Source organism: Garra rufa, chromosome 1 (assembly GCF_049309525.1).
Source record: "Garra rufa chromosome 1, GarRuf1.0, whole genome shotgun sequence".
Classification (NCBI taxonomy): domain Eukaryota; kingdom Metazoa; phylum Chordata; class Actinopteri; order Cypriniformes; family Cyprinidae; genus Garra; species Garra rufa.
In genome coordinates this window covers 22,679,589-22,694,507 of record NC_133361.1, presented here as the reverse complement: position 1 = coordinate 22,694,507, position 14,919 = coordinate 22,679,589, and the positions used below count along the sequence as shown (strand labels likewise).

The 14,919-nt window shown below is 40.7% G+C and overlaps 1 protein-coding gene across 1 annotated transcript; it reads right to left on the bottom strand.

The window, feature by feature from the left end:
* Positions 1 to 1,742: 1,742 nt before the first annotated feature.
* LOC141332410 (N-acetylmuramoyl-L-alanine amidase-like) lies at positions 1,743 to 4,174 on the bottom strand. Its single transcript, XM_073837551.1, has 5 exons — positions 4,063 to 4,174; positions 2,740 to 3,549; positions 2,418 to 2,628; positions 1,985 to 2,279; positions 1,743 to 1,856 (listed from the first exon to the last, which is right to left on the bottom strand). Exons 1-5 carry the CDS (start codon positions 4,115 to 4,117, stop codon positions 1,842 to 1,844), a joined length of 1,386 nt encoding a protein of 461 aa, XP_073693652.1. The 5' UTR covers positions 4,118 to 4,174; the 3' UTR covers positions 1,743 to 1,841.
* Positions 4,175 to 14,919: the final 10,745 nt, after the last annotated feature.

Sequence of the window (14,919 nt, the reverse complement as noted above, 5' to 3'; positions counted from 1 at the left end):
TTGTACATTAGGGTTATATGTTACATCTAATGCTGTTAAATTAATGTTTTTTGCATTAAATCAGTTTTATGTGTGTTACCATGATGGTGTTTACAGTTGGCGTGAATGACACGGTGCACCTTCTATATATGTTATTATTTAAAACCTCCTTGTGATGGGGTTTGGTTGATCATGTGATGGTGTCATCACCACCTGCTTTTGGTGGTTATCAGTGTATTGCAAAGTTACAAAAAAGATTTCAGTACTTCAAAAGGTTGGTAAATCACCATTATATCAGTTTAAAAAAAATCTGAAATTACGGTATTTACCTGTATATTTAAGTGAAAACCGTAAAATGTAAAACATTGCTACCGTATTTTTTACAGAAAAACTCTGGTAACCACAGCTGCCAGGGTTTTCCCGTAAATTTTACGGCTTTTTTTTTTTACAGTGTAATATAACATACAAGTTTCACTATTTGAAACAAATTATTGAAATAAATGGACTTTCCCTCGATATTCTAATTTTTTGGCACATACCTGTATTTTCATTTTTTTTTTTTCTCTGCTTAAGGCATAAAATAAATATTTTAAAACCTTTCAGAATCAGCCCATTTGCATGTAAAACATCTGCCATCAGAATCGGCCGTGAAGAATCAAGATCAATGCATTGCTAAAGAAGAAATGCTGGGACAAGTGCTAGCTGTTCTGCTCAATTGGCAGTTGTGGTGCACCTTAATATTCATTGGGTGCTCCTAAATCTATTTATTTATTTTTTATTATTTCATTGCTACCAAGTAAAACAATTTCAAGCCGTGTTTACGCTATACAATACTTTTGGATTAACCTAAAAAATCTTGTTTTATAAGAAAAGTCACAGACTGTTTTGCAACAAGTTGGATTCAGTTTACAGCACTTCTCATTCATTCCTATGATATCCGTAAACAATGATTGAATGTTGCACACCTATGACTGAAATTCAGTGACGTCAAGGCTGTAATGTGATTGGTTATTAAGGGACACATGATACAAGTTGACCATTACGCTTTCTTCAATAGTAAGTAATACAGACCCTCTCATCACCCAATAATAAGATCATCTCTGGTTGTACTTCGCTGTTTAGGGATACCATATGAATGAGTGAGAAGTAAGCTGAATCCCTGTCGCAAAAAGTCAGTGACTTCTCTTATAAAACCAATTTTTTTTCGATGTAAACTCTAAAAATAGTTAAATCCAAAACTATTGTTTAGTGTAGAACGTTGAAAGATTAGCCCATAAGCTGTTGATTCATTAAATAATAACCTGTTTTTCTCAAAAAAGCTGTTTTTTCAGTGTAGTCAAGCCTCTTCTCCATTGATATCCATTCAAAACACAACAGACTCTGGTCTCCTTTCCTGTGTACCGCGAAAGCAGCAGAATTAGCATTAGCCATAACGCTTTTTTGTCTAAAGGTTGCAGGCTTGCCTTCCAGTGGCTTTGCTTAAAAATTTTATGTTACTGTACTGGACTAATCTAAAATTATTGTGTTCAAGCCACTTTGACAAGTTTTTTCCTTTTGTCTATCCACCAGGTGCATGGCACAAATCTGCCTCCAATCAGTGGAAGTACTTTTGTTCCCTTTTCACTCAAATACTGCATTAATTGCAAAAAATAGTATAACACACACACACACACACACACACACACACACACACACACACACACACACACACACACACACACACACACACACACACACACACATACAATCAACATTACTTTGACTGAAGGAATTTATAATGCTTTTATTATGATGGGTACATGTAATACATGTACTGTTTTTCCAGAGACACAATTAGTTGTCCATTGTTGATGCCACAGTCATCAAGGCAAATAACTCTGTAGAGAAAAGCAGAGAAACACACAGACACACAGTTATGGTGTGAACTGTTACCACAATGCATTTGGAGAAGTCAGAACATCATAAATATACAATAAATCCCAATAATAATTAATTATCTTTTTACCTCCCAGTTAGCCCAGTTCTGGATTTCACGGTAGAGGGAGTTTCCTGGGCATTCTGTGGAACTGGCTTGCCTGTGTCCGTATAAGTTGTAATAAGAAGCCAGTCGGCCTCCGGATACAGCGCAGCTTGTGAAGTCGTACCGCACCATGCTTATTGCACTCGAGATGGGGAGAGTGGAGGTATAATCTCCAATGAAGCAGACCCCATAGCCTTTGGAGTTGTACCCAGAAGTGTGAGCACCAACCCAATTCCAACCGCGGCCTTCGTACATGTTTCCATCAGAACCTGCAACAAAACTACAGGGGGACAAACGATAGTTTTTAGAAATTAAATTGCAATGATTCTGTACCACACATGAAACAAAGTTCAAAGAATTTATGGTACAGAATGTTGTCTATACAAATTATTTTCATGCCAGTTATGAGTTTTCTAACCTGTATCCAATGTCAGACCATCCATTGGTTTGCTGGTGGTATTTCTGCATGGAGCGCATGTCACTGGCACATTGATCAAAGGTGGTGCAAGGCCTGGAGGGTGAATATGTGTGGTGGATGAAAAGGTATGGCACAGGAAGAGACAGATAGGAGGGTGAACCAATAAAAGATGCAGCGCCCCACTGAGACCTCGTTTTGATGCTGGGACAAGCTTTGGATGGAAAAAAGCAACGTAAGAACACAGTTTTGCGACTGACAGATTGCAAGTCTGTCATAAATAAAGTAGATTACTTAATAAATTAATAAATAAATGTTTCATTACTCGCATACACATGGACAAATTGGTCAAACCCGTAGTTCACAACATCATCCAGCTTCTGCCTCTCAGACTCATTCAAATTGCGGCGAACAGTCAGAGCCTGGACCACTTGGCTTTTCAGCAAAGAGAAGCTGATGAGCTGCTTGAAGTTCTTCCTTCGGTTTTGACTGATCAGACGAGGAGATGCGTCCAACCCTGTGGCGTCAGGCTGGTGGCTGTAGTAACTCTTCAACAAGTCACTCAGTGATTGCTCACGAACGTTAGATGAAGCAACTTCTGACCCGAGAATGAACCCATCCATACCACCGATTATTATGGCGTCTGTGGCCAATGAGGGCAAATCCTCGAGAGTGTAGACCATTGGGGACGAAATGCTATCCCAGAAACCTCTGGTGCCACAAGCAATGCTGGATTGCTCATTGTGGGCATGATGTAGAAATGAGGCAACCAGGTTGTCGGTCAGAGTTAAAGGGTAAAGGCTTTTGATGTTGGACTGCAGCCCAGCCTGAAGACCGAGGAGCATTGGGGCCAACGCCACATTTGAACCATCTATGGTGAGAACCACACCTTCCTCTTTACCCACCTGAGAAAGGCTGTGATTAATGACCTCGCTTATGTAGGAAGTGACTGATGGATCTGCCACAAGGGTTTGTGCATCACTGAGGTCGCCGAGATAACGCCTGGTGAGCTCTGTTTCAAAGCCAGCAACCTTACGTAGACCTTTCACCATGTCAATCATCTGAAGTCCTGGATTCGCAGCTTCGATACTCTCCACAGCTCTGATGAAGTCCCTCATGTGCTTTGTGGTGGTGGCTGATAGAAAATGAGAGAAAACAAAACCCAGAACATTTCAATACTAAACAGCGTTAACCTATTTGACGTACCTGAAATAAATATATAAACACAAACATAAAATTTGGGCATTAGCATATTTGGTGTCAATGAACATGAAATGTTGTAGGTTCTTGCATTTTGTCATTTATGTCAAACCTGAGATGGCGTGGAGCAATATTTTAAGTAAATAACAAATACATTTAGGTTTGTTACTCAAACAAAGCTTTTGTAAAGCTTCAGTTGGAAGTCACATTAAAAACTTTTACTATAGTTTTATGGTGCTTTTTAAATATTTTCTTTTACCCTATTATGAAAGAAAAGAGCCCTGTAGACAAGATTCATTCATGTAGAAAAAAGTTGTGTTGGGTTGAAATGAAAGTAAGGGTGACAAAATCAATTAAATCTAACTTTTGAGTGAACAAAACTGTTTCTACACATAAATAAACAGTAGTTATTCAGCATAGCGACTGGAGCATTAAATATATGACTTACCTTCAGCAGCAAACACCACAAGCAAAGAAAGAAGCAAGCGTAAGTGCCAACCCATGATGAGAGAACTTTACAACACTGGACAGTCTCTGTTCACACAGTCCGGTTATGCACCTACCCTGCACCTCATACCCATTATAAATACATGCAAACGCTTACGTCAGCACATGCTGATAAATTGTTCTATTATATAAAAATTTAGCTTTGAGAAAATGACAGATGCTTTCAGTGTACCTAAAACAAACTTACTGTTGAACAAACCAAAACCTGTTAAGAAATTTGCCAAGAATCAAGCTATTGTAACAGTATAGTATCTGAAAGAACTATACTTCATTTGAGTGAGGGGTAACACTTTACAATAACAAATCTACGTTAGAAATACATATACTTAACTGTATACTCCCTTTTTTTTACCATTAGGGATGAATCGAAAAGAAACATTTTTATCCGATTTTTGCAGATTATCTTCCCTGAAATTTTATTTTATTTAAATCCTAAATATCAAACATGTTTGATATGATTGGGGCCACACCGATTTGTGTGCAAGCAGATTGGGAAGTGCAAGATTTGGTGTTTGAATGCCTCACTTTACCAGATAATCTGCACCGAACATTGGGACCGATCGAGGAAAATTGGGGCAAAATCAAGCTAAAAATTCAGTAGTGTGAGCCAGGCATTTTCGCATATTTTCAGCCGAAAAATTTTGGTTGCCGAACATTCGGTGCATCCCTATTTGCCATCTTAAATGAAAGTCCCTAAACATCTAATTTATCTGCACCCTGATTATATGCATTGTTTGATGTTTCAAATTCAACTGCCCAAAATGAAAAAAGCATTTCAAAATCATTTTATTTCTAAGTGAGGCAGTCATTTTCTCAAGTGTTACAAAATACATGCTTCAGATTCGTCCGTCACGTTATAGCCATTATAGCCATTTTCAGCTATGAAAACATACTTTTGCAAACTAGTCACTAGTTTTATGCCAGATAGGGACCAAACTAGCGCAGGAAAATTCTCTGGAAAGTGAATATCAATAATTATCAAAAAAAAAAAAAAAAAAAAGTTGTACTTTCGACACTTTCGCAAAGGGATGCCAAAACGTTTGAAAGGAGCAGGGCCATCTTTACTAAAATGGTTATAACTTTTAAACAGAATGAGATACCTTTGCCAAACTCACAATGGATATGTAGGAGAGGAATCTGAGGTCACTTGAATTGAAAAGTCAGAAAAGTCAAAAGACGAAAAAACATTAAAAGCGGTCATAACTACAATACCGTTTATTCTAACTACGTGGAAATCGGCATGCACCGTCTTGGTCCAAAGTGCCACAAGAGGCTATAACGACATTTGCATCTCTTAAAAAACATGGCTGCCAGGTGGATAAACTTTGGGCACCAGTTAGACATGTGTCTGTGAGAAATATAGCAAATGTTATTAATTGCCCCTCATTACAAGACAATTTACCTTGTGATACAGTTTATCAAAAGGTAAACAAGCTAACCAGTTGACCAAATAAAAAAAAAAAATGGTTAGGTTTTTCAGGGACGTTTGATAACGTTTAAATCATATTTGATGGGGGTGAATTCAGGTGGCATTGAGATGACTAGGGAAAAACATGTCCCAGCAATCTTGAATTAACCCGAAAAAATCATTTTAAAAATTAAAAGTGTTATTTCTTTAAAGACCACTAGTTTTTTGTTGACTAGGCTCTAAATTATTTGGGAAACAAAAAAAATTATGTCTCTATTCTATCTTATTAATATTTTAGTTAGCAGCATTTTGAATATACCTCCTCAAAACTTTCAGATTAATCAGGACAATGATAAAATAGACATTCTAAAAAATGTAGCTGTCACAAACGGGACGACCAAGAGTGAGGATCCAAATGCAAGGCTTTATTAAGCAGATCGTAGTCAGACAGACAGGGTCGAAAACACCAGCAAACATGAACAGCGAAGACAATCCAATAGCGTAATCCAATAAACAAGCGTGGGTCAAAATCCAAGTGGGCAGTCCAAATGAAACAATGAAATGAAAACAAGAAACTAGAAAACTAAGACTAAGACTGGGAAAACAAAAACAGAACTATGGCTAGGGAACAACAAGGAGACTAGGAAACCTGAGAGCAAAGGAAAACGCTTGGTAGAGTCCGCTGGAGCAAAACAATACTTCGCGATGTGTGTGTGTGATGAGCTGGCTTTTATGTCTGATAAACAGGAAGTAACCATAGAGGCAGCAGAGGGAGCAGCAACAGTCAGTGGGGGTAAGGGCTCCCTCTGCTGGCCTGGCGTGACATAGCCCCCCCCCAAGGAGCGGCTTCCAGACGCTCCAAAAAACAACAGGAGGAAACAGTCCAGGGGAGCGGTGGGGGGGCCAGGAGACTGAGGCAGAACAGGTTGGGCAAAGGCCCTCCAGAGCAGGGCAGGAGATTCAGGAGCCCTCCAGGGCAGGGCTGGAGGCAGAGCAGTCCTTTGAGGTGGAGCAAGAGTCTTAGGAGCCCTCCAGGGCGGAGCAGGAGGCTTAGCGACCCTCCGGGGCAGAGCAGGAAGCGTAGAAGCCCTCCAGGGCGGAGCCGAAGGCGGAGCAAGGGGTTTAGGAACCCTCCAGGGCGGAGCAGGAGGCGGAGCGGCCCTCCAGGGCAGAGCAGGAGGCGCAGGAGCCCTCCAGGGCGGAGCAGGAGGCGCAGGAACCCTCCAGGGCGGAGCAGAAGGCGCAGGAGCCCTCCAGGGCGGAGCAGGAGGCGCAGGAGCCCTCCAGGGCGAATCAGGAGGCGCAGGAGCCCTCCAGGGCGGAACAGGAGGCGCAGGAGCCCTCCAGGGCAGAACAGGAGGCGCAGGAGCCCTCCAGGGCGGAGCAGGAGGCGCAGGAGCCCTCCAGGGCGAATCAGGAGGCGCAGGAGCCCTCCAGGGCGGAACAGGAGGCGCAGGAGCCCTCCAGGGCAGAACAGGAGGCGCAGGGGCCCTCCAGGGCGGAACAGGAGGCGTAGAAGCCCTCCAGGGCGGAACAGGAGGCCGCATTATGGACTGGGACCTGGGGAGAACAGAGATAGAGGAGGCAGACAGAGCAAGGAGAGAAGTAGAGAGTTCATGGGAGAACGTGGCCTCCATAGCCGTGACCAGGCAGACGAGAACTTCAGGAACGACTTTCGTGGCAGTTCCTGGGCAGACAGAGACTTCTGGAACGGCCCCAGACGCCAAGACAGAGATGACAGGGAACCTAGGCGGTGCAGGCAGAGCAGGGAGTCTTGGCGGGGCAGACAGAGCAAGGGACCTTGGCGGAGCAGACAGAGCAAGGAGTCTTGGCGGAACAGGCAGAGCAAGGAACCTTGGCGGAGCAGGTAGAGCAAGGAGTCCTGGCGGAGCAGATATAGCAGGGAACCCTGGCGGTGCTGGCAGAGCAGGGAGCACTGGCGGTGCTGGCAGAGCAGGGAGCACAGGCGATGCGGGCAGAGCGTGAAGCCTTGGCTGAGCGGGCAGAGCGTGAAGCCTTGGCGGAGCGGGCAGAGCGTGAAGCCTTGGCGGAGCGGGCAGAGCGTGAAGCCTTGGCGGAGCGGGCAGAGCGTGAAGCCTTGGCGGAGCGGGCAGAGCGTGAAGCCTTGGCGGAGCGGGCAGAGCGTGAAGCCTTGGCGGAGCGGGCAGAGCGTGAAGCCTTGGCGGAGCGGGCAGAGCGTGAAGCCTTGGCGGAGCGGGCAGAGCGTGAAGCCTTGGCGGAGCGGGCAGGGCGTGAAGCCTTGGCAGAGCGGGCAGAGCGTGAAGTTCCGCTATGTACGCCACCTCCGAAAGAGGTATAGGCGCAGCGGACATGCCTGTAGATGAGGTCTCCAGAACAAACTTGTGGGCAGACTCATGGGCCGAAGAGGCAACTGGGGCGCAGTGTGCAGCCCACACACTCAAAATGGCGATAGCCATAACAGGTAACACAGTTGGCAGAGGAATGCCCTCCGGGTCATTGGGCGTGGGGCTTGGGAGCGTTGGCTCTGTGTGACTTGGGAGCGTTGGTTCTGCATGGCTTGGCAGCGTTGGCTCTGCATGGCTTGGGAGCGTTGGCTCTGCATGGCTTGGGAGCGTTGGCTCTGCATGGCTTGGGAGCGTTGGCTCTGCATGGCTTGGGAGCGTTGGCTCTGCATGGCTTGGGAGCGTTGGCTCTGCATGGCTTGGGAGCGTTGGCTCTGCATGGCTTGGGAGTGAAGGCTCTGGATGCTCAGGGGAGATGTGACTTGGCAGTGAAGAAGTAGCTATGACCTGACTCGTCATGACAAGAGCAGCAGTGACTTGATTTGGCGTGAGAGGGACAGCTGTGGCTTGGCTTGGCTCGGAGGGAACAGCTGCTTGACTTGGCCTGACAGGAACAGCAGCTGTATCTTGACTTGTCCTGGCAGGGACAGTGACTGTGACGTGACTTGACTCGGCAGGGACAGCAGCTGTAACTTGACTTGACTTGGTAGGAACGGCAGCTGGTGCAGGTTCGAGAGAAGCAGATATGACGTTCACAGGCGATGGCTTGGTTGACGTGGCGTGAGCAGACGCTGGCTTGGTTGACGTGGCGCTAGCAGACGCTGGCTTGGCTGATGTGGCGCTAGCAGACGCTGGCTTGGCTGATGTGGGGTGAGCAGACGTTGGCTCGGCTGACAGTAAGGGACCAGCCGAACGAGCTGACAGCAGTGGTGGGTCCTCCAAGCTAGACATTAGTCTCTGATACGTCCTGGAAGGGTGAGAGTCTGACGCTGTAGCCACCCTGTTAATAACAGCCTCAGGTATGGCGGCCATTTTGTGTGCCAGCACGGGCGTGGCGGTCATCTTGGGTGCAGGCTCTGGCGTGGCGGCCCTCTTTGCAGCAGGCTCTGGCGTGGCGGCCATCTTTGCAGCAGGCTCTGGCGTGGCGGCCATCTTTGCAGCAGGCTCAGGCGTGGCGGCCATCTTAGCAGCAGGCTCTGGCGTGGCGACCATCTTAGCAGCAGGCTCTGGCGTGGCGGCCATCTTTGCAGCAGGCTCTGGCGTGGTGGCCATTCTGACCGGGAACTCAGGAACGGAAGCCATCTTATGAACGTGCTTTGGAACGGCGGCCATCTTGTGAGCAGGGTCTGGAAGAGCGGCCATTTTGCGAACAGGATCAGGAAGGGCGGCCATCTTGGGTGCAGTCTCAGGAAAGGCGGCCATCTTATGAGCTGACTCGGGAAGGACAGCCATCTTGGAAGCAGGCTTTGGGACGGCGGCCATCTTGTGAACTGGCTTGGGGGTGGCAGCCATCTTGTGAACAGGCTTGGGGATGGCGGCCATCTTGTGATCGGGCCTTGGGGTGGCAGCCATCTTGTGAGAGAAGTCAGACGTGGTAGATTTCTTGTGAGCTGGGTCCAATCGGGTGACCATCTTGAATGCGGACTCAGGAAGGATGGTCATTCCGAAAGCTGATTCGGGAAAGGCGGCCATTTTGTGAACAGGTTTAGGGAAGGTAGCCATCTTGTGAAGGGGCTCCTGAAAGGCAGACATCTTATGAACAGGCTTTGAACTAGCAGACATCTTGTGCTTTGGCTCTGGGCTAGTAGACATCTTGTGCTGTGGCTCGAAGCTAGCAGACGTCCTGTGCTGTGGCTCGAAGCTAGCAGACATCTTGTGCTGTGGCTCGAAGCTAGCAGACATCTTGTGCTGTGGCTTGAAGCTAGCAGACATCTTGTGCTGGGGCTCAACTAGAATACCCACAGTACATGGAGAGCCGCATAACGACAGTGCATAGTTCATATAATCCTTCAGTGAGCATAAGGATTTCCCCCCAGGCAACATTGATCTTGTTGGTTCATTCAGCCCCATACGGAATAAGTCCTTAAAGTATACCTCATCAAAAAATGATACTTTATGCAACAACTCACTGAAACGTTGAACATATTCCTTGATGGGGAGATCTCCTTGTCTGAGGAGCAGAAGTTGGTCGACTGGGTCCATGTTGTGATGCTGGTGGTGAGTAAAGCCGCTGGATCCGGGTGTGGCGAAGTATTCTGTCACAAACGGGACGACCAAGAGTGAGGATCCAAATGCAAGGCTTTATTAAGCAGATCGTAGTCAGACAGACAGGGTCGAAAACACCAGCAAACATGAACAGCGAAGACAATCCAATAGCGTAATCCAATAAACAAGCGTGGGTCAAAATCCAAGTGGGCAGTCCAAATGAAACAATGAAATGAAAACAAGAAACTAGAAAACTAAGACTAAGACTGGGAAAACAAAAACAGAACTATGGCTAGGGAACAACAAGGAGACTAGGAAACCTGAGAGCAAAGGAAAACGCTTGGTAGAGTCCGCTGGAGCAAAACAATACTTCGCGATGTGTGTGTGTGATGAGCTGGCTTTTATGTCTGATAAACAGGAAGTAACCATAGAGGCAGCAGAGGGAGCAGCAACAGTCAGTGGGGGTAAGGGCTCCCTCTGCTGGCCTGGCGTGACAGTAGCTAATTGTGGCTGTTTCCCGGTAAATATTATATTTGAAATACAGCATCATGGTTAATTCTTGTTCATTACATGGTTAATAATAGTGTAAAATACAGTGAAACCTGGAACTCACTACCATTTTTAAGATCAGAATTAAAAGAGTAGCTCAACAGCTTCGGGCCATTGAAGATGTAGGTGACCTCCATTCTTCAGTAGAACAGTAAAGATTTTAGCTGAATCTGTGGTCCTTGATGATTTATCCTTTGATGATTTTGAATCCTAAATCCCAATTAATACCAAATAAATCCCTGCGGCTTATGACAATTTGAGGTCTTTTGAAGCAAAAAATACAAAGAGAAAGATGTTTCGTTAAAAGTATAATTTGTTGTTAGTAACAACATGAAGTGCATTAAACATTAAATTCTGTCAAGGCTTTACAAACCAAGGGTTATGAAGAAACTGCAGGGGGTTTGTGAGTTTAATGAAAAGCAAGTGTTTGTAAGACAAAGGCCTTCCAAGGGCATAGTAACAAATGGTTAAACAACCCACTAAGTGATAATTCAAATAAACATTAATGTGTACATCAGTAGGCTAGCTGCCCAGGTGAAAAAAAAAATACTTAAATGCTATGAAAATACACTTAAATACCCGCAAATACATTTTTAGTACATTGTTATTTTTTTGTGTTAAAAAAGTGTGATGTTTATACACTATAAATACACTAATTAAAAGTATGTTTATACTTCAGTAGGACTTAAGTACACTTGAAAAAAGTATACTAAATACCAGTAATACTTAAATAAATTTTTAGTGTACTAAAATAAAGTATACTACAGAAAAAACATGCAAAAGAGTTTTATTAGAGTGTTTTTCAAAAGTGTGCTTTAAATGCTTTAAACATTAGTTGATTATTAGTAGACTGTTTACATACTAATCCTAAGTTTAAAATAAGTTAATATATAAAAAATCTATTAGTAATGTATTGTAGTAGAAGTATATTTTCTCAAAAGTTGTACTTAAGTACACTTAATATGAATGCACTATAAGCCTTAACACTTAAACTGATTTTGAGTGTGGTAATTCTCCCAGTTTAAAAAAAAGTGCACTAAAATACACTTTATTTAAGTATACTTAGTACACTTTTCAGTAATGTACTAAAAGTGCTCTATTTTCGCACACTAATTTTGTACTTATTGTACTAAAAAATAGTATTAAGTATGTGTTAAGATAAACTTAATACCATCTAAGTGTACTCAACTGTGCTATTTTGAGACACCATGAAATTGAACTAAAATGTGCTTTTAACATACTATATCTGTATTTAAAAATATATTTAGTTACAACTAGAAATACACTTGAACCCTACTTTTGAACATTTATAAATATATTTATGACTAATTTAAAGTATAGCAATAATATATTAAAAGAATATACAAAGTGTGAAAAAAGTGTGCTAAAATACAATTTAAGTACACTTAGTGCACTTCCCTAATGTACTTAAAGTGCTCTATTTTCGGCCACTAATTTTGTACTCAATCTACTAAAAGTTATTCTTAAGTATATGTTAAGATAAACTTAAAATCATCTAAGTGTACTCAACTGTGCTATTTTGAGACACCATGAAGATGAACTAAAATGTGCTTTTAACATACTATCTCAGCATTTCCAAAAAATGTATTTTGTTACCACTTCTAATAGGATTGAAACATATTTCATAAACCTTTAAATATACTAATTATACATAAAAAATAAACTTACTGATTATTTAAAATACATGAATAATATATAACAAATGTATACAAAGCGTATTTATAATGTATTGCCCAGATATTTTTATCAATAAAAAATACACTTGCTGATTATTTAAAATACATAAATATATAACAAATGTATGCAAGGCGTATTTATAATGTATTTCCCACATATTTTTATTGCAAAAAAAATACACTTGTTGATTATTTAAAATACATGAATAATATATAATAAATGTATACAAAGCATATTTATAATATATTGCCCACATATGTTTAATAATAAAAAATACACTTCTTAATTATTTAAAATACATGAATAATATATGATAAATGTATACAAAGTGTATGTCACGCCCTTGGACTGTTTGTCTTAGTTTTTCCCAGTGTTTCCCCCATTGGACTCTCTGTTTGGTTTCTCCCATGCCCTTTTTTGGTCTTCCTGCTCATTAGTGTGATCCCCTCCACCTGTTGTTGTAATTATCTCCCCTTTATAAGTTTGTTTGATTTCCTTGTTTCTTTGTCCGGCTACAAGCGTTACACCTATGTTCCTTCGTTGTGTGCGCGTCTTCTCCCGCCATTCCTGTCTTTTGTTACTCTGCCTGAGGATTTATTGAAGACTTTTTATTGAAGACGTTATTTTTTGCTTTCCTACACGTTTCGTGACAACGTATTTATAATGTATTGCCCATACATTTTTATTCATTATAATACACTTATTAATTAATTAAAATATATCAATTATATATAATAAATTTATACAAAGCGTAATTATAATGTCTTGCCCACATATTTTTATTAATAAAAAATACATTATAAATATGCTATGTATACATTTATTATATATTATTCATGTATTTTAAATAATCATCAAGTGTATTTTTTATTAATAAAAATATTTGGGCAATACATACGCTTTGTATACATTTGTCATATATTATTCATGTATTTTAAATAATCAACAAATGTATTTTTTATTAATGAATATATGTGGCCAATACATTATAAATACGCTTTGTATACATTTTTTATATATTATTCATGTATTTTAAATAATTAATAAGTGTATTTTTTATTAATAAAAACGTGGGCAATACATTATAAATACGCCTTGTATACATTTGTTATATATTATTATTGTATTTTAAATAATCAGTAAGTTTATTTTTTATGTATAATTAGTATATTTAAAGGTTTCTGAAATATGTTTCAATTGTATTATAAGTGGTAACAAAATACATTTTTGGAAATGCTGAGATAGTATGTTAAAAGCACGTTTTAGTTCATCTTCATGGTGTCTCAAAATAGCACAGTTGAGTACACTTAGATGATCTTAAGTTTATCTTAAGGAGTACTTAAGAATAACTTTTAGTATATTAAGTACAAAATCAGTGCCCGAAAATAGAGCACTTTTAGTACATTACTGAAAAGTGTGCTAAGTATACTTAAATAAAGTGTATTTTAGTGCACTTTTTTTTTACCTGGGTGATGCAATGCTAAAATGTTGAGAAAACCAAAATGGAAAATCAAAATGATTGATCTAAAAAAAAAGAGATGATAGTGAGTTCCAAAATACAGAAGCATAAATACACCTGTACAAATATCAGTTTTTTTTTTTTTTGTTTTTAGACTGTTAGATAATCAATAAAAAACATGAATCAGCACTTTTACATTTATTATTTGAAGTGCAACAGCCATTAATAGCTGGGACGTTTTTAGCCAAGTCATCTCAATGGAAAAAGTTTCCCAATGTACCTGAATTTGCTCCTATCAAAGGTAAAACCAAAACACTTTTCTGTTTGGTGTACTAATCCAGTTGTTTGATAAACCATATCACAAGGTAAATTATCTTGTGATAAACTGCAAGTTACCTTGTGATGAATACAGATCCAGAAAAAAAAACAAAGTAGACTTGTTGTTTATCAACACAAATACTACTTATTCACAAAAAATCCCTTTTTTGGCCAAAAATAAATAAATAAAACAATTATTAGCTATAAAAAAAACACTTTTTTTCTAAGCTTTTACGTAAAACGGAAGGCTTTGAAATAGGTGTGTTAGAGCTTTTTTCTATTTTTAAATCTGTTTAAATAATCTGTCCGAATGTATGAATGTGAACAGTTTAGTATCACTTTACAATAAGGTTCCTTTTGTTAACATGAGTTAACTACATTGGTGATCATGAACTAATAATGAAAAATACTTTTAAAGCATTTCTTAAATTTAGTTTATGTTCAATTTAACGTACTAATAATTGATAAAAATCAAAAGCTGCATCTGTTAATATCATTCAGTGGAACATAAACTAACAATGAACAGTTGTATTTTTTTACCTTACGTTAACAAAGGTGAAAAAAATACTATAACAGATGCATTGCTCATTCGTCACCTTAGAATTATAAGGTTCTATCTGACATTTTTGTCAAAAGTGAGTTATTCACATATTCTTATTCTGTGACACCTTATAATTCTAAGGTGATTCATTGCTAATTAATGTTAGTTAATGCCTTAGTAAGATTATTTGAAGTAGAGTGGAAGCATCTGTCATTTTCTCAAAGCTAATTTTTTATGTAATAGAACACAGTGCTGACGTAAGTGGTTGCATGTCTTTAAAATGCCTATGAGGTGCACGGTAGGTGTATAACCGGACTGCGTGAACAGACTGTCCAGTGCTCTCAAGTTCTGTCATC

Bases quoted from the DNA above. Each gene is read 5' to 3' on its own strand.
- LOC141332410 (XM_073837551.1), bottom strand. From the start codon at position 4,117: ATGGGTTGGCACTTACGCTTGCTTCTTTCTTTGCTTGTGGTGTTTGCT. The intron at 2,629-2,739 runs GTAATGAAACAT...TTCCATCCAAAG, and splicing joins ATTTGTCCATGTGTATGCGA to CTTGTCCCAGCATCAAAACG. The intron at 2,280-2,417 runs GTTAGAAAACTC...GTCCCCCTGTAG, and splicing joins TGGTCTGACATTGGATACAG to TTTTGTTGCAGGTTCTGATG.